Source organism: Pollicipes pollicipes, unplaced genomic scaffold (genome assembly GCF_011947565.3).
Source record: "Pollicipes pollicipes isolate AB1234 unplaced genomic scaffold, Ppol_2.1 Scaffold_7262;HRSCAF=8765_pilon_pilon_pilon, whole genome shotgun sequence".
Lineage (NCBI taxonomy): Eukaryota > Metazoa > Arthropoda > Thecostraca > Pollicipedomorpha > Pollicipedidae > Pollicipes > Pollicipes pollicipes.
This window is the reverse complement of record NW_023597055.1, coordinates 25,043,870-25,063,762: the sequence shown is the minus strand read 5'-3', so window position 1 is coordinate 25,063,762 and position 19,893 is coordinate 25,043,870. Positions and strand designations below refer to the sequence as shown.

At 52.7% G+C, this 19,893-nt stretch overlaps 1 protein-coding gene across 1 annotated transcript; it reads left to right on the top strand.

Annotated features, from left to right (window-relative positions):
• Positions 1-13,384: 13,384 nt before the first annotated feature.
• Positions 13,385-15,648, top strand: LOC119113630 (procardosin-B-like). Its single transcript, XM_037237917.1, has 4 exons — positions 13,385-13,472; positions 13,822-13,997; positions 14,191-14,358; positions 14,872-15,648. Exons 2-4 carry the CDS (start codon positions 13,863-13,865, stop codon positions 15,646-15,648), a joined length of 1,080 nt encoding a protein of 359 aa, XP_037093812.1. The 5' UTR covers positions 13,385-13,472; positions 13,822-13,862.
• Positions 15,649-19,893: the final 4,245 nt, after the last annotated feature.

Genomic DNA, 19,893 nt, shown 5'->3' with positions numbered 1-19,893 from the left:
CTCGCCGCGTAGCAGCCGGCGTGTGTCCCGACAGGACTGGGTCACGCCGCGTAGCAGCCGGCGTGTGTCCCGGCAGGATTGGGTCACGCCGCGTAGCAGCCGGCGTGTGTCCCGACAGGACTGGGTCACGCCGCGTAGCAGCCGGCGTGTGTCCCGACAGGACTGGGTCACGCCGCGTAGCAGCCGGCGTGTGTCCCGACAGGACTGGGTCACGCCGCGTAGCAGCCGGCGTGTGTCCCGACAGGACTGGGTCACGCCGCGTAGCAGCCGGGGTGTGTCCCGGCAGGGCTGGGCTCGCCGCGTAGCAGCCGGCGTGTGCCCCGACAGGACTGGGTCACGCCGCGCAGTGGCCGCCTGAGCCCGGTTGGGTGCACGCGCTGTCGAAATCATCGGACGCTGCTGACCGTAGCTCGTCATTCACCGTGTTATTAGCTCAGTAACTCGCTATGCCGCACTTTTCAACTTCACTTTGGTGTTCAAGATAGACTTCGGTCAACGGCAAGTGGTCCACGAGGTAGAATGGGTTGTGATCCTGGCCTCAAAAAATAATATCATAATCAGCAATATCCATATCGCATAACCAGCGCCATCAAATCATCAGGGCGCCATAATCAGCAAGTCAGGTCAATCAGATAATATTGATGAGCATCGCCATTGTCCTAACATTGGCGTGTGCGGCGTTGCGCCTCGTGCGCCTCGTGTGCCTGGCCCAGCCCACACTGCGCCTCTCACGGACGCGTGATGCGTTACAGGGCACAGGTGACGGCCCGGGACGAGGGCAGCTTCCTTTCGGAGGAGCGCCGCCTACTGGAGGACCTGCGCGGTCAGGTGCGCGCGCTGACGCCGCGCGACCAGCCGCCGCCGGACGCCGAGCCGGCTGACGGCGAGCAGCTGCGCCGACTGCGCGAGGAGCGGCGCGTCCTGCTCGACACCGGCCTCTACACGGACGGCGACGCGGCCGTGCGCGAGCTGGACCGCCGCATCGGTCAGCTGGCGGCGCCCGGGGCGGCCGCGAGCTGACGCGCCAGCGCCGCGTGCATCTGAGCGGCCAGCGTGACGGGCGGTGACGGGCGGCGCGGGGTGCCACAGCACAGCGCGTCTACCCGCTCTCCGCCCACCGGAGTCCAGTTGTGCCTTTGAGTAGGGCAGTGGGGGTGTATTCGCACGTGGCTGGATGTGATTGGGCGCGTATGGGGCTGGTTGAGGCACCGCTCCGCTCCAAGGCGTGCATCTCGTGATTCCACTGCATCTTAATGATTCCTCGCCATCTCATCTAATTCATTGGGCTTGCACTCTCAGCCGTATTATATTCATCACGGTGTCCATTCATGTGTGTTCATCCATGCGAGCGTTTTAGCTCAAAATAAAACACTGCGCCAAATTTATCCGTGAAAAACGTCACCACACATCTTACATTATTCACAGTTAACCTCCTGAGAGGAAGTGATGTCACCCCAACCATCTAGGCTGGGCCCGGGCTCCATCTAGGCTATATACATGCATATATATACATACATATATATATATATATATATATATATGTATATATATATATATATGCATATATAATATACATTTTTGTATGCATGTACATATATTGGGACACTGCCTTGTATTTTCGATACACGACCACCGACCTCGAAAATCTCAGAGAGTAGCAATTCACAAGAACACAAAAAAATCTCAACTTTTAATATAACTCGCACTTTAATCCTGCATAACTGGATGCGCAAGCCGACACGCCCCAACGGCGTTCTGGTGCGCTTTCTGGTCGAAAGCCGGCTACCATTGGATTCGACAGCGCTCGTGGCAGAATACTTACGCACTAACGTAACCCTTGCGCACTGCATGCGCATTAAAACATCCATAGTTCACAACGTCCAATGGCCAAAACGTCCAAAACCGCGCGACAAATCTGAAAAAATCGCTTGCAAACCCTGTGGTTATTTGTGTCGGAGGACGTGCAACCGGTGCAGATCTGGAGACGTACTGAGCGTGTTGGATGCTAGTAGGATCTGTTCATTTATACACGGAGACCGTCGTCGGGGTCTATAGAACTTGCCATTCCGGGTTTGCTGGCCCTCTTAGTGTTATGATGTGACCGTGTGTCGGGCGACCGATCGGTACAGTCAGAGCAAGTAATGAACAAAGCAAACAAGTTAGAACAAGGGTAGAACAATCGAATTATGGACTACAGATAGGCAACAACGCACAAACCTTGGCCAGAGTGGTGTACAGTTTCAGCATATGCTTCTAGTGTACAAGAAGCGACTGACAATTTTCACACCGGAACGAGTTTTTACTTCCCTGGTAAGGCGGGTCATTCCACGACGCATCGACAGGTCAGAGGGTAGCTTTACACCCGCATCTTACGGACTTGCATCAAAATGGGTCACAGGGTTTGTCAACAGCGCTGAAGACATCCATGACATTTTCAGGCTTCACAGATTAAAGGTCCGAAGTTGCGTCCTCCGGAAATTTCGTGTTTTGTGCTTGAAGGGCTAATGCTCGCCGGTGATTTTTTTCGCTACGATGAAGGAAAAACGTCCAAACCTAGACGTCAAAGTGATCCAAAAATCTCGAAACTACGCGTGTGTCGCGCTTGGAATCATCATTGCACAAAAATATTGATGGTAGCATTTGGAACATTTGTGGTGCATGTAGAACCATTTCTTACATGATTTTGAACCTTTTCTCACTTGCACCTGAAGGAGTGTAGTTTGAACCCTATAATTTCGCAATGAAAAAGGTGGTTATCGGCTCGAAAAGGTTTTCAAGCAATGTCGCAATAAGGGACTACGCCTCATTCCCGCCATTCGCCGTCGGCTGCCGGCGCAGGCGGTGGAAAATGGGTGCATTGTGGTGCTACACGCGGTCTTAACTCGGAGCAAGGGCTCCTATTTTTTCGCAATATTGGCATGTTCATCCGATGGATTTCTCGCCGACACAAAATGGCGATCACGAGATTCCCGAAGCCCAGCCTGCTTAAAAGCAACAAGCGCTGTGACTGACTCAAGAATTTAGATGAAGTTCCTGTATGGTTTTCGAAGTTACGTACTCGCGCGTGATGTTGTTAAATGCATAATGTGAATACGCTGCAAATGCTGATCAGCAAGGTAATTGGGTGTCTTCGTCGGAATAAGACATTTATGAATGTTCCATTAAGTTGTAAGGCTAGCTGTTCGTGTGGGACACAGGGTGACATTCGACCCTCTTGCATGCCTATCGTACTGATCCTGTTATTGGGGGTTGCCGCGCGCTCAGCCACTCAGTCTAGCTGGCGTCGCTCACCTGTCATTCTGACACGGAAGTGCGCCACTGCAGGCCCACACTAGTCTAGAGATACTGACTGTACTCCATAAAAATCAACCTCACAAAGAGAAAAAGCTACATGGGAGAAATGCTGGCAATCATCGCACTCGCTTGGATTTATCATACATATCATTGCTTATGGCGGCTGTTGGATAGTTGACTCGCTGTACTGGTACGCGGGTAGCTACCAACGATGTACTTCCATGTCATAAGCCGATTAATGGGGGCAAGTGCAAGTGGTCGCGAAAACATTACCTCGCTGACACTACATGGCCTTTTTCGAAACAGATGTGTTCGTCCTAACATGGGCAGCAAACACCACTTCACGGGGGTTCCGCAACTGGCATTCTTACATTCACACTGTTTCATACATGCTTGGTACCGGTCATATCAAAGGAAGGCCAGGAGTGTGGTCGCTTCACACAGGTTATGTGCAAGTTATGTGCAGCGATCAGACCCCCTCAAATATTTGCGGAACCGCACAGCCATACCCCACATATACCTCGGAACGTGTATCCAATAAATAGTAGCCACCTGGTGCAAGACTCGCCGCGGCATCAACACGTGACCCCCACCCTTTCGTCACTGGATTATGCCGGAACCCTTCATCGGCTCGCCGGAATCTCTCATCAGCCCGTAATTCTCAGTCGCCGGAATCCCTCATCGGCACGCTGGAATCACTCATCGGCTCATATGTGCGAACCTTGCCTTCTGGAGTCGGTGTCATGATTCTAACAACGGTACCCTCAGTGACCGAATTCACTGCCACCGCTAAGGGTCAGTTGCTGATGGTCATCTTAGCAAACCCCCTTCTGTGGCCGCATGCCAATCCACCAACGGAAAATTCAACCAACTGTTCCGACAGCCCAACGCCGTTTTCTGACTTCCACCTGCGGGAGTCGCAACAAGGCAGCTGATAAGTGAGCCTCACGATCTACGAGTTGCGAATCCATCAAAGGTACCCTACACGCTGCCGCTACTCTCAGTAGTGGCCAACCACGTACAAAAAATGCGTCCCACCCGATCTGTGGGTCGCAGAGAGATTGACTAACAGTCTACTCCCTAATTTATGTAGGGAGTGGGACCTTTAGACCCACGGCTAGACAACTGCCTACATACCGCATAGGACTTTCCCCATCGCTCCCCGCGAGGAGTCATAACGCAAAACATCTGTCACGCACTCAGCCCGTGGTAACAAAAATCCCTTCACTGCACTAGTGGAAAATTCACTGGCACCTCGAGCTGCGCGCAGTATACGAACTAAGCAGCACGGAGATATTAACGTCAAGAGCATGGACCTGACCACGACGCGTCCTGTCCCACAGCATAAAAGTAAGGCCCCACGTTATTCCTTGGTCTGCTATTTTCTTTCAGGATGTTCGTTGGAACGCAAAGAGCAATACCAGGCAGGAGCCAGCACGCCATTCCACAACACACATTAGCGATATGTTTGTATGTGTAATATGCTAGTTACTATTATACAATGCAAGCATGAAAGGACTGCGCGACATATAATGGATCACAAATATTGTGTAACTTTAGCATCCTCACAGGACTGTCTTCTCTTTAGGGTCCGTTAATAAAACACACGCTTGTAAAACATAGAATGGAAGTGGACCTCAAAGAATCACCGAGGGGTCGGCGATACTTCCGCCGGGCTTACATTTTGCGGAGATGCATGCGCCGAGCGCCCGGCCTTCGCCATGCCAGGCCGATACGGTCTCCCATCACCGCAGCCGTGTCAACGTCCCTCCGACAGCCGACTGTCATTGTTACTGTGCTCCGTTTGCTCGTGCCCATGCTTCGACGGGGTCAGTGTTTTTAAAGGGCCGCCGCCTGTTGATCGTCCTGACGCGCATGCTCGGAACAGGCGCTCAGGTCAAACGTAACAATAAAAACCGTACTCGCGCTGTGGAAAAAAAAAACAGGATCGGCCCGCGGTCGATAGATAACCGCGCGCCTGATATAAGGATAGCCTATTTACTCCCGTCCCCGGCGACTACAAAAAAACAGACATCGTGAGAATAGCCGACTTGCACACTGAAAAACAGCATGTCGCCCGCGGTGGGTTGATGCGCCTTGCGCCAAAGTGGGACAACACTTATCATAAAGGCAATGTTCCACATGTGAACATATTGCGGCAATCGTCAGATATCATGACTAATAAGCTCTCTTAATAATTGGCGCACTATTAACTTTTCATCCTCTCATCACGGAAAGAGAGGAAAAAAGAAAGGGAAAGAGATTTGAACAGCATTTCCTGAACATTCCCTTCAAAGGGAGGATTTCCAACCCACTGTTGCCGACACTTCAGCGCGACGCGGTCGCTAGTCGCGGGCAGCAGGAACATCGGAAATATCCCTGCATATTATAAAAATGTGTTCGCCGAAAGAACACATGACCAGCGAGCCGTTAACGCATACTTTCGTGGCCAGTGTTATGGTGTGCCTTGCAGACCTGTATCGCTAATCATTGAAATGCAATGACATGAAAAATGAAAACGTACACTCATAAACCATACGAGATTGGACCGCCGGAACATTAAGCTTTCGTCTCATCGATAATGAGCAAACTGTTAGCGGCAGGTACATATGGGCGGGGAGCAAACTGCATGGAGTTTAATGTTGAGCATAATGCGTTTTGGGAAGTCGTGCGGCCAACTATTGCGACGAAATTGGCGCTGAAATTAACACGCTTATGCGCGGACTGCTGCAGAAATGGGCGACCGGGCAGCGGACTGCCTTCGTACCGACAATGGAAAAAACTGTTGAGGGCAGGTGCATATAACCACTAAGCCGAATGTGTAAACGTTGATTGGGGGCATGATGTGATAATAGCAGGTTTTTATGCCAAGCGGTTAAATGCAATCATCGTGAAAAGCGAAAACGTTCACTCACGAACTGTAGGTGTTACGCAGCCTGAGCATCGGGCTACAATCTCACCAATGACATAAGTAAATTATCGCTGGTAGGTGCATATACACACCTATCGCGGACCGATCTCGTAGAATTGAATGGCAAACATGATAATGTATTGTGCTAGCCTGTAATCAGCAAAGCCGTTAAACTTCGACCGACGTGGGAAGTGAATACGTTCTCACAGGTGCGCAGCTGTTGGGGAGCAAGGAAGATCCTTCGACTTTCGCCCCCCCCCGCACATGCGCGCTTGAGAAAGCTTCCGTTGCCCCTTCCCTCCGCCCCCCCCCCAAACACACACTTGAGAGAGCTTCCGTCGCCTGATGTTTCCCCGCCCCCCCCCCTACACGCACACTTGAAATAGCTTCCGTTGCCTCTTCCCCTGCCCCCCCCCCCCCCCACACACACACACTTGAGCGAGCTTCCGTTGCCTCCTCCCCCTGCCCCCACACATCCTACGTTGACCATCGACCGCAAATTGTTTTTTACGAGGCGCAGTGTTTGTGTTTGTGTTTTTTGTGTTGTTTTTTTATAGCGCAGTGTTACGCAGAGCGGTTGTCAGTTCAGAAAAGGTTATCCTTTGTACGAGGCACACAGGTCGCCACGGGCGACTGTGGCAACCGACGCCACAGCCATGACAGCCAACCATGAACCAGGCTTACACGGGCGCGCGCGCTGCCCATGAGACTTCGTACACATGACAGTCTGTCGGTCCATAGGCGTAGGAATGTCTCAAAAAGTGGGGGGGGGGCAATCTCAGGGTGTACTTCAGGAAGTTTTCCTGGAAAGCGAGCCCGAGGACCGGGGGGGGGGGGGGGTGGCCATCCGGAGGACATTAGCATACCACATTGTTCCCATCCCTGACACGGGAGGCCTTCTGACCCGCGCAGTCAGCCCCGGATCAGCACAGAAATCCTTATTGACGCAACGACATCCCTGATCAATGCAGGTAGTCCGATGGTTGTCACATAGACTCCAGTTCCGTGTTTATCTATGTTCTTCAGAGATATCGATTTATCCCTGACTGTAGATTGTAGGTGAAATGAGGTTTCTAATTTGTATTCACATGGCTAACCCATGTTTGTCTTAAAATGCTCGAGGTCCTGTCAGAGCTGATCACTGATAGAAAACTACGTAAGATGGTCTTGTGCACGCGAGCCCGCAAGTCATAGCAACAACAGCCCCGATGCCCGGCGTTGCAGTCTCCATGCCCTGCGGCGTAGGTCTTGCGGCTGTAATACTAAGCGATGGCCAATGAGCAAATGAAAAAGATGACGCATCTTAAGGGGGATGGCTGGTGAACTAGGTAAACTGGCATGCATGTTTAATGTAGTGCACAAGTAAGCCAAATGCAACCTTAATCTGACAAGCGGGGGACCATGCTCTCCTGGCCCCCCCTATTCTTACGCCCATGTGTCGGTCTACATCATCGCGGCTTTCGAGAGGCCGTGGCCAAGCAAACTATGCTGGGGGGTGAAGTAAGGTCTAATGTTTCCATACTTCTGTAGCATGCGTTTCAAGCTTCAGAAAGGTAAGCATCCAAGTCAACATAAACTGTTCCATAACTTTCCATTTTTTTTCGCGCTGATGCCGCACAATAAAAAACGTTCGTTGCATTGGTGACGCTGGCTCCGGACACACAGCTTCAATTTAGGTCCCTAAACTCATCTCATCATCCCTTTCTGCTTGCCTCTGCCGCGCCGTTTTCACCTCCCGCTCTTTTTCTTTGTGTGAGCTCTCCCGCGAAATCAACCGGCAGTGCGCCACATGAGCCCATTGAGAATACTACTTGGGTTGTATGTACATCTTGTTTATGCTTGGGCGGGTGTCGTAATTGTGCATGATGCATGATACGTTTAAACGTCTTGAGATATGTGGCTGTGGAATGGCTGTTATTTATATGTACTTATAGGTTGCTTTATTGTTGCAGAAACCGGCACGATGGTGCACGAATACGGCTTTGCGCAGTGTTAGAGCGGATATATCTGCACGCAGAGCCAGGAGCAGCTTCTTGCTGCGTTGCCAGCCGCGAGAATGGGTGTGGACGCTACAGGTGATAATAGGTGATGCGTCGAGACATCTGCAGACGCCTCCGTGCTTTCCTAGGGCTTTTATAAACACGTAGACACAATATAGCTCAGTGTCCTTATCTGCAAAAGCATTAGGGTATCTTAACTCGGAATACCCACCTTGTGACGCCACCACGGAAAAGCCGCACGACGAGAGCTTTGCACAAACAACTTGGTATCAAATCACTCTCCGCAGTTTCCACTGACACAGTCACCTGCTGGCCTCTTCACAGGAGCTTTCAAGAGCAGAGTAAACCGATATGGCTTCAGTGAGCGTAATCGAGATGAACGTCAGCCCAGTATCAGATATTTTTGGTTGACTTTGATCAGACCATCCGTGGTGTGTGTGTGTTTGTGTGTGCGCGCGCGCGCTCCTGTCAGTGGGGCTTTACGATGCATGCAGCTGCGGAGGCAATATGGCCTCGCCTGCCTCTCACCCTGGCAGGAGAGATGGGCACCGCGGGAAATCGAGCCCCACACCTCTGGTTTCTTAGGCGCGCAGTGGCAAATGCAGGCGCTTAAACCACTGCACTACAGACAGCTTCAACCCAGGGTAGGCTTGGTGGCAGGTAAGTCCTCCCACCGGACTCCTCGCACCGACTGAGGCGACAGACACCACCTACAGCAGTCCTGCGTCTCACAGGAGGAAACCCAGGGAGCCCCACGGACGTCAGAGACGGTCGCTTGCGCTAGCCGTGGCACCCCGGGGTACCGGTGGCTACTCGTGACTACCGGTAGTCACGCTGCCTGTGGAAGCCACTCTAGAGAGTCGATCGGCTGAGTAGCCCGTCTGGACCGTGCCGCACACCAAGCCGACGGCTCTGGCCGGGCTGATCTTTCGTCCCCCGCGGCACGGGCACACATCTTCTCACGGGTGCCGCGGTATGGGCACACATCTCCTCACGGGTGCCGCGGTATGGGCGCCCATCTCCGCTCGGGGCCGCGGTATGGGCACACATCTCCTCACGGGTGCCGCGGTATGGGCACACATCTCCTCACGGGTGCCGCGGTATGGGCGCCCATCTCCTCACGGGTGCCGCGGTATGGGCGCCCATCTCCGCTCGGGTGCCGCGGTATGGGCACACATCTCCTCACGGGTGCCGCGGTATGGGCGCCCATCTCCGCTCGGGTGCCTCGGTATGGGCCACATCTCCGCTCGGATGCCGCGGGTATGGACGCCCAGCTCCGCACGGGTGCGCGGTATGGGCGCCCACCTCCGCTCGGTGCTGCGGTATGTATGGGTACACATCTCCGCTCGGGTGCCGCGATATGGGCGCCCCACCTCGCTCGGGTGCCGCGGTATGGGCGCTCATCTCCCGCACGGGTGCCGCGGTATGGGCATCCATCTCCGCTCGGGTGCCGCGGTAGGGGTACACATCTCCGCTCGGGTGCCGCGGTATGGGCGCCCACCTCCGCTCGGGTGCCGCGGTATGGGCGCCCACCTCCGCTCGGGTGCCGCGGTATGGGGTACACATCTCCGCTCGGGTGCCGCGGTATGGGCGCCCACCTCCGCACGGGTGCCGCGGTATGGGCGCCCACCTCCGCACGGGGTGCCGCGGTATGGGCGCCCATCTCCGCACGGGTGCCGCGGTATGGGCGCCCCCACTCCGCTCGGGGTGCCGCAGTATGGGCGCCCATCTCCGCACGGGTACCAGCAGCGCCGGCACACACCCCTGTACGGCCACTGCAGCACGAGTGCCCACCTCTGTAGGGGAACCACAGCACGGGCACCCGAAACCATGCCGGCACCGGTCATAGCACTCAACGCTGGCGAATTTCCGGCAGGTTGGGAAAGCTTAGGACATTAAGATGTTCACCTTGTGGTTGCCCGAGAGGGTGAATGATGAACGAACCAACTTGGCGAAAGTTGAGCGGAGAACGAGCGGAGAACCTGAAAAAATCACCCCGTGGATTGATTTTGAGCAAACACGTGCCTTGTGATCTATAGACCAAGAATACACATTAAGACAGTAAGTAATATGAGATTCAGTGGCGTCCTAAAGGAGTTTTGTGGAACACTGGAGGTTAACTAAGATGTAGCGAGAGAGAAATGATGGTGCCGGCAGGACGGAACAACATCACACACATACCAGAAATCCCAGCACGGATAGCCAGCTAACTTCGGGAAGCGTCTTATATTCCTAAAACCTGAAGCCATGTGGGCCCCTTGCACCCTAACCTAATCTAACCTAATCACACTCAACTTCCACGTGGAGTATGCTGCAAAGACAATATATGCAGGAAAACGTCACTGGGCTACCGCAGAAATGAAAGCAGAAATATATGATCACACCAGATTGACTAACCCAGCGGAGTGCAGCGCAGAGACCGACTTCTCACACCGCTTCCAAATCTGCAATTAACGACATGGCTCACAGATAGAGCACAGCATGTCATGGTTCTTAACGATGAGTGGACTTAACTCGCCCTGATAGGGGGGAGGGAGAATAAAATAAAACCTACTTCTTGTGAAGGTCCAAGGAAGAAGTCATACGAATGCGCAGGATGTTGCATATCCAGGCATGTGCAGGGAAATTCGAACGCGCTTTTCAGTTGAATAACTGCATGAAAATGCCTCTTTTCAGTCATGCTTGTGGGCTAAAAACCAGGTGCCGGTGGGGAGGGGGAGCAACGATGGGCTAGGGAGGGCAAGTTTCTGAAAAGGTCTTATTTTTAAAAGCTCAATATTTTGCTTCATCTTACTTAAATGACTGTTTTAAATCTGTCTTCATTACGCCAAAACTGCCAGATTTTCTTCCGTGTTTAGACATATGCCATCTTGCATGACTGGCCTTCTTGGGTCCTGGGGAGGGGGCGGATGTGGCTGACTTATCCCTTTCTGAATCCGTCCTCTTTCATGTCTGGAACCGATTTCACAACCGGAGCATTAAGCAGCACTTAGTTTTCTTGCAATTGTTAGAGCTTGGCTTGCAGCATGTTTACCTTTCGGTGAAATAAATGTAATGTGCAACCAACTGCAAAATCTTAGACATGTTAAAATTTTGATTCCTATAGTCAACACCAGAGCAGAAGTGAGCTTTCTTTTACATTCCAAAGCTTCATAATTATTACCCTACATCATTTTCATGAGGCTCCACCACTGTTCCTGAGTCCGAAGTATTCCTAATGCAGCGAAATCATCAAGCAAAAATTTACAGCCAGAGCTGCGACAAGCACAGCGATCAAATGAGGACTCAAACGCGTTCATTACTTATAGAGGAGCGCAGTCATTCCTGCACACACATTTCAGCGCTCAAACGCGGTAGTGTGCTAAGGGTTGGCCGGTAGGTTTATATCTCAGTGATGCTTAATACCTTCGTTGTGGACAAGACTAGATACCAAGACGCCACACCGACTTCTCAAATATTTCCAAGTCCTGGGTAGATTTATTATACTAAGAAATACAACTGAGTGCAAATTCCGCCACCCGAAAGTTTCAGCGCGACGCGGCTTTGTGCTTAGAAGTTGTGGAAAAACACTATTTTGTGAGCAATTTCTCTCTGAGTTTTGTGCAGACCCCTACTTGTAGCAATATCTTTAATCGTACGGCAATAAAAAGACGGCGTTAGCCGAATGATAGGAATGCATTCATTTCTGAGTCCCCACCCAAGTCCACATGCTTATCCATCCCTTACTAAACTGCGCCCTGTGCATTAACTTGTTTTCCATGCATTCTTAAGAATGATGCCGGCTTTTGACGGTTTAAACATTTTCCAGTTTTTCTGACACTGACAATTTTGGCACTGGGCTGGGACAAGGGCGCGCGTACACAACACAGACATGTTTCGTGCGCCGCAATATAAAATATGTTAACCTCTACCTTTGCAGCGCCTGCCACGCCGGCTTTGAACGAGCACTTTGATCATTCAAACAAAGACCCAGCTACGGTCTACAAAGGACTCGATCCACGGACGTCTGGGTGCTCCATTTGGACATCTCCGCACGTCTCAGGTTGCGGTGGTACGCAACACCTCCGCCCCGGAGATAGACTTCTCTCCATACCTCGTAGTTCCAATGGCCTATGGAGGTATAGCGCATGTGACAGCTGGACATTATCTGCTCTCTTAGGCGGAAAAAACACGAAGGTATTATGTGGTCTTATTCCACAAGATATACTTTAACCTTGGGCATGAGTAAGTGCTGTCGCTATCGTGGCCGTGTTGCTGGCGATGGGTCTTTGTAGGTAGCCATTTCAAGTGGCGTCGTTGCCTTGCATCCGCCGTTAGGCTGTCATGATTTCAATTAAATAAATAGCGATTTAAAACCTTGGTTGGGGATAAGGTTTTATTTCGCGAATGCGTACGAACTACTCGTCATCGGCTATTGACCATCAGCCCTCACTTTTGAAAGGCCGGAGGGGATTTCATGGCTATGGAGACGCAATTGAGATGTGCGCACAGTTGGTCGCATGGGACAAACCGAACCAGACAACCAGTTAATCGAGGTCAATTAATTTCACGGATAACAAGCCCTTGTATCCTGGCAAACATCGTCTGCGGGGTTGGGAGAACGCTGCAGACGCCCTAAGCGAGACAGGCGTTTAGGCCAGCTGCTCATGTATTGTCATGTACCTGATCCTGTCGTGACACCGTCTAGCGCAGTTGGACGATTCATGCTTTTCCGTTGCTTGGTCTCTCCAAACAGAAAAGTCAAGATGCTCCTATACCACAGGTATGCACTTCAGTGCGGACGCGAGACCGGTGCCCACTACATGCAGGGATGATAGTGCACAACATGCTGTGGTATGGAAGCGCTATTCGCAATGCCCGGTGCAGTTATGTCTGATGACAAAATCGCCTCACATACACTGTGCGCAAAAGTGTGCAACCCGATCCCGTGTGCAAAATCACTTGCGCAGAACGCCATCCGTTCAATGCCAGTGACACACATTAGAAGGCGCACAAATAACTCGCACGCATGGCGGACGTGCTAGCAATCTGCGCCAGATGAAACCTGCGGGAGTGGTAGGTGTCGCCCGGTCCGATTTGTCATCCTGCGGGCGACCCTGGGTGGGCTTCTGGCGGCTTCTGATAGCAGTTGCGGCATAAGCCGCCAGTTATCGGGCCTCTCGCAGGGCGTATAAAAGCGCGGCGGCGGCGGAACGCGATAAGCTGGTCGGCGTTCGCAGGCGGCGTCTCGCTCTCCGGCGCTGCCGTTTGTCCGCGGCCTGCTGCAGGTAAGCGCGGTGGCCGGACGGCTTCTGATTGGTCAAAATGTGTGAAGTATCCACTTGTTAGGGGCTCTTTTCTGAATCCTGTCCTTTGATGGGGAGGGGTGGGTACCGGTTCCTCATCTGAGCGTGCCGTTTTCTGCAGCTGAGAGACGGGCAGTGGACTGTAATGTGAATCCCAGTACTGGAAGTTCACCGTTCAAGTCATCAATGTCTTTCAGCCATTAACAAAAAGGAAGCGATGTCGAATGCACCGCTCTCGTAAATGCATCCAATGCGGCTCAGCTTGTGGTGACCAGTCTAGCTTAACTCGTGCAGTGCCACATGACCGCAGCGTGTTTTTCTTTTCCCGCAGCTTGCACTTAGCTGGTCCGACCAAACTCCTCACAAGCCACCATGCTGCGTTTGCTGCTGCTCTGCGCGTGCTTGGGAGCCCTGGAGGCCGCCGCCGTTGAGGTCCACGAAACCAGCAAGAGCACCGGCGGCAACTCCTCTCCAATCAGTCTGCTGCTCGAGAACTCCAAGGCCAACGTCAGTCAGAGACGCGAGATCGGCTGATAAAGAGCGCTACGATCAGTCGCCGAAATAGCTGTTTTGTGCTGTACATTGGTTCGCAGCCGGGGCAGGACGTGCTGCATCGAGCGTCGGTATGTTGGCGCTGACTGTATGTCCAGCGCACCGTTTTCCAGAGGTCGGTGTCTCAGAACATCCGTCCATCTTTCAGGGAATTCAGATGTTCATAGGGAACGTCGCCGTAGGGACGCCTCCCCAGGTCATGTCGGCAGTCTTCGACACACAACACGCCCTCAGTTATTTCCCGTCCATCAAATGCGAAGATCCGGGATGCAAGATGCGCAAGCGGTATGACTCATCGATATCATCTACCTACAAGGTAAGGGCGTATGGGTGATATCCATAGGCCCGCTCGGTCGTGATGGATGAGCGTGCAGAAGCACCTGCATGTTTTAACGTGGACCGCGGGGTGCATGAAGACGCGACAGAGAGTATTTTTTCATGATCTTGATTAGGTCTTGGCCTAGGCCTATAGGTCTATTAGGCGTGTTATGCCTATTAGGCCTTGATATTGTATCACGCCAACCCAAAGTTCCGAGCAGAACCATTACGGAGGAAAGGAGTTTGTGACTTTGAACATCTGTCATCTTGAATATGTGTCGATAATTTGCACATGTGTAAAGTATCCACACCGACATCTTCCTCCAGACACCGTCCAAGCAAAGAGAATATATACGTGATCAGTTCCGAACAAACCAAACCTCCTCTATGTGCTTGCTATTCTATGGCATCCCCGCGACCGAGGGGCCATGCAACTGAACGACGAAACAGGGCCCATCATCTCCTATCACGAGGCCATCTGCGTCGCTGAATGGCACCCATCCTGCCATAGGAGGACGGCACACCGTTCACCCTACCCGGCCAGAACATCAGCGGATTCCTGTCCACGGACTCGCTGCACGTAGCCGGTAACACCGTCGCCTCCCAGACGTTCGGCGAGGGGACCTCCGACAACAACACCTTTGACCAGATGACACGGAATGACGGCACGCTTGGCCTCGGCTTCGGTAACGACACCCTGCTGACGATGGTGAACCAGGGCCTCATCCCGGAGCAGGTGTTCGGGCTCTGGCTGGGCCGCGACCCGCAGGGCGGCGAGCTCAGCCTCGGCGCCGTCAACAAGGACCTGTACAGCGGCGAGATGACCTGGGCCAACATTGTGAATTCCGCTGCCTCCTGGACGGTGATGGCGGATAGCATCGCGCTCGACGGCCACCCGGAGGCGGCGCTCTGCCCGGACGGCTGCAGCGTCATCATGGCCTCCACCACGCCCTACTTCATGGTGTCCCTTGAGCGAGCGAAGGCGATCAGCGACATCCTGGGCGGCAACAGCGGTTGCCAAACACGCCCGGCTTCTACTTCTTGGACTGCGCACACGCTGAGCGGCCTGCCCACCATGCAGATAAAGATCGGAGGGCGCATGATGGAGATGACGCCGCAGCAGTACACGTTCGTCCTGACTTTTGGCGGCCAGCAGCTATGCGCCTCCGGCTTCTTCGGCCTTCCGGCGCTTACTGACCAGTGGCTCTTCGGCACCCTCTTTATGCAGCAGTTCTACACGGCCTACGACGTGGAGAATGGGCGTGTTGGATTTGCTGATAGTGTCTAAGCCGGCTTGAGCCTAGTTCTGGTGATGCCTGTTGACGGGGTGGTCGACTTGTTTCTCTCAGAAACATCGGCGAGTTGCATGCCTAGCCGAGCTTGTTAGCCGTCTGTATCACTCGTGTGGTTCATGTAACGCCGTCCGAAAAACTGTCAACGTGCGTCTCGCTGTTTTTGTCACTGGCTGTCCGAACGTCGGAGCAGTTGGACGTTAGATGGCCCGACTGTGCGTTGCATGAAATTGACACAAAACAGCCTGCAAAAAGGAACAACAGGACGGAAAATAAAGCATGTGCGCAGATGACCTATGCTTGCACTCGCCTTCTTATCTCAATGCTCGTTGGATAAGGATGGAATATATGTTAAACAATGGTGTGAGTCATGGTCCTAGATGAATCGACCGTACTGGCTGGCGTCAGTGGTGAGGCGCCTCATCTCGAAGTTGAATCGACGACTGACAGCTGCTTGGGCGCTTCTTTGCGAGCAGCTAATGAAATGCATAACAAATTGTTCACGCCTCAGCGAAAAGATTCGCAGTTATTCAACCCGCAAGATCGCTATCTGCCCCACCCCGGACAGGTCAGGTCACAGGTCAGGACCCCGGACAGGTCACGCTTACAATGTGTTCGCTGCGAAAATCATCGCCTCTCTTTCTGTTTTTCTTTCTCTTTGGTAAAATACTAAGTTCTGATTGTTTCAGACGAATCGACCGTGTTCGGTACACGCATTTATTCTGATAGACGTACAAACGCACTGCTGGAAAATGCTGAAAAATGTGCTGTATAGCTACCAAATTAGAGAGGTTTCTTACTGTGTTCTCACGCAACCACTGCTACAACCCAAAAATTGACAAGCATAATGAATGCGTATTAAACACAGAAGTGGTATACATGAAGGAACAGGCGCTCTTAACGTGTAAGCATATGAAAGAATGCCATAAAAACGAGCCAGGGAGCTGGGCATTGAAAAGATAGGCATTGAAATGTATGCTTAAGATAACGCAATGTGGATTTTTTTATTTCTGGGATATGGGCGCAATCATGACTATGGGATTGCAGGAATCATCAGGGGTGACGGGGTGAGGCTAGAACCTAAAGGAGACAACCAGAACTGAAAATGTCATTTTTAATTCGAAGGTCTAAAAAACGGGTTTTTATTGACAAAATGGGGGGGGACAAATCACACACACATGGGCACACAGTACAGGTAAAAAGGGGCGGAAATAACGTATTCCGTCTCGCAATATCGTTAATCTGTCCATAGGACAACCACAAAATTGTAAAAAAGATTTGCCCCGTGTAATCTTTGAAAAGTGCGAATTGACTCTGAAAGATATTCAGAAACATCATTTTATGATGGTCGTTGTGGCGCGCGCGGTGCCTGCCCTCTGGCGTCGTTTGCAGGGGCCAACGCCGGTCAGTTTTACGAAAACTGCAACCGAAGCCATCGCTGTCCTGGCTTCCCGAGGTCGCGGGCGTGTCATTGGGGCTTTATGACGCACTCATCTGCTGTGGCTATATGGCGCCGCCTGCCTTACCCTGGTGGGAGGGGCGGGCATTGCGCGGAATCGAACACCGTACCTCTGGTTGCCTAGACGCGCAGTGGTCAACACATGTGTGTTAACTACTCCACTGTCGGTGCCCGGCACGCAGGCTCAAACATTTCGATGTTATTTCTTTCACCAGTCGATTCTGCAAAAGACTGTGCGTTCTCAGGCACACATGGGCTGGCCTTGTGCGTTTTCAAGCTAATTTCGTCTCTTTTCATTTAATACTTATGAAACCCGCTATTTCTTTCTGGTGAAGGGGTCCGTTGAGTAGAACACTACGGGCCACATTGTTGTTCCCGGTCAAGGGTTGAAGGGTCAGTCCTGTCCCAACGTGGGTGCGCCGTCCAGTCATCATTCTGGCGCCGCTGGCAGGATTTCCTGGCCAATCCGGCGACTCTTAGAGGGATATATCTTACTTATTTGTTCCCCTCCCTGACACAGGAGGCCTCTTGACCGGCGCAGTTGGCCCAGGCTCGCCGCATGAGCCCTCACTGATGTCACAACATCCCTGATCGCCGAAGGTAGTCAAATAATTGGCACATAGACTTCAGTTCGGCTCATTAGACCCATGCTAGAGTTGGGTTGGAGGACTCGCCGTTCGGTACTGGGTCCCTAACTGGCACAGGACCCTTCTATTGCCTTAAGGTGAGAACTAATAGTAAGTTCTTATGTTTCCCTCAGTTGTCAGAGTGTCTGGACCAACACAAGAGACCCTCTGCCATTCGGGCTCCCGTCCCCGTCCTTGTTCGGCAATGCTTCCTCTGACCAATTCGAGGCCCACTGTCGACACAGAATACTCTGCTAGGCACTCTTGGTCCTTGAACGACACAGGAGTCACGACCAATGTAAATCGCGCGCCCGGCATTGTTCGTTCTTGGGAAAGGCCCCAGAGCTCAGCACGACGCGGAGCCGATTGGCCGTTGTTCGTGATCTCTGCCCGAAATAGAGGAACGCTCTGTCTCAGGGGTCCCTATCGGTGCCCGAGATTTCCATTTGACCCATTTGGGATCACGGCCCTAGGGGCAGGGGTCCTTAATGTGACCTACAACCAGCCCATCAGACCTTCGGCCATCCAATTGGGCTCTTGATCACTGGTCTCGAGAGAACATTTGTCCTCTCTTCGGTCTCCCTCAAACACCGCTCCGACTCGGGGTCACTTGCCACCACAGGACCCCTTTCAGGCACTGGCCCCTGACCGACGCAGGAGTCCTCACTGTGTAAGGGACACCGAGAATCGTAAATCGTGGGCCTCGGTCTCGTTCCTGTGTAGAAGGCCGCCACGTCGAAGACACCGAGGTTTCAGGTGCACTATATTTCATGACCGCCCATCGCCAACACCGCGCCTCAACTCCTCGTGGACGCTGACGGGAAATAACGAAACCTCAGAAAGGGACAGACTAGACATAGAATTAAACAGAGCAGAAACCGACAGAACAGACTAAAATTAGCAATGCAAAATGAATACGAAAATAGCATGGACTGACTAACACTAAATTAGACCTCAAGATAATAGCAAACTAAGTGACTCACAAACGAGAAACGAGCACTAAATCAAACTAGACATGCAAGCGATACACCTACTACACCCGACCCTGTTAACAAAAGAGACTCCACTATGCAATCTTCCGTCGCAGCGCACGATCGCAGAGCACGGCCGCAAAACACCGACGCGGAGCTCGGCCGCAGAACACCGAAGCAGAGCTTGGCCGCAGAGCTCGTCCGCATACATCTCGGCCGAAGAGCTCGGCCGCGGAGCACAGCCACCGGGCTCGGCCCCCGCCGCGGGCATCACGGCCACGGAGCTCGGCCGCAGCGACGACCCATCTGCGAACGCTAGGTAAAACACACGATATACGCAGCACACGCAGCCCACAGTTCGGGATAAGTTAACCCACATCACACGCAATCCTTGGGCCGCGCGCGATGTAGTTTTCAGCTTCACTACCTGGAATAATAAAGAACAGCTTCAGCTTGAGGCATGACTGGGGTACTGGGAAACAGGGTTCGTGAAGTCAGTGAGCAGCACTCCAATGACATGCCATGCCCATCTGCACTGTCCCGTTAACAGGACACACCAACCGGTAGCGCTACACCGGTAGGCCTGCGAAGACATTGCCAAATACGACGCCAGAATAACACCCAGACGGTACATTTTGTCCTGATATAATCCCATTGCATTTCATTCGTTTCCATTGCATTTTAGCCACATTTAGCCAAACTTAAGCAAATCTTAAGTAACGACTTAACTCGGACAATAGTGACGCGGCGGCCTAGAAGCCCTGTCAGAGCGCCGGGGGGCTGGCACAGGAGCAGGGGCCATCGGAGACACATCAGGGACCAACACAGGAGCGGTCACGGGCCCATCAGGCACCAACACAGGTCCGGTCAGTGGTCCATCTCCACCATCCGGAGCAGAAACAGGAACATCAAGCCATCAGGGGTGTGCTCACACACACGTCCCTCCGGAACCGCAGCGGATAAATCCTGCACCTCTGGCGGAACCTCGCCGGCTGGAAATGTGTCACGAGCAAACGGCGACAAGTACGACTCGCCCTCCGGTGACGCGCCATCTGGTGGCTGAGGTGATCGGGGTGAAGGCTGATCTCCAGCCTCGGGGTCCGCAGATAACGCCGAGCCTGGCATAGTCATGTCTGGGCCTGCGACAGGCACTGGGGGGTCATCGGAACGAGGCTTCAGTCTATT

Excerpts from the sequence above, each read along its gene's own strand:
- LOC119113630 (XM_037237917.1), top strand. The coding sequence starts at position 13,863 with ATGCTGCGTTTGCTGCTGCTCTGCGCGTGCTTGGGAGCCCTGGAGGCC. Across the intron at positions 13,998-14,190 it reads TCGAGAACTCCAAGGCCAAC|GGAATTCAGATGTTCATAGG; the intron begins GTCAGTCAGAGA and ends TCCATCTTTCAG. Across the intron at positions 14,359-14,871 it reads CGATATCATCTACCTACAAG|GAGGACGGCACACCGTTCAC; the intron begins GTAAGGGCGTAT and ends ATCCTGCCATAG.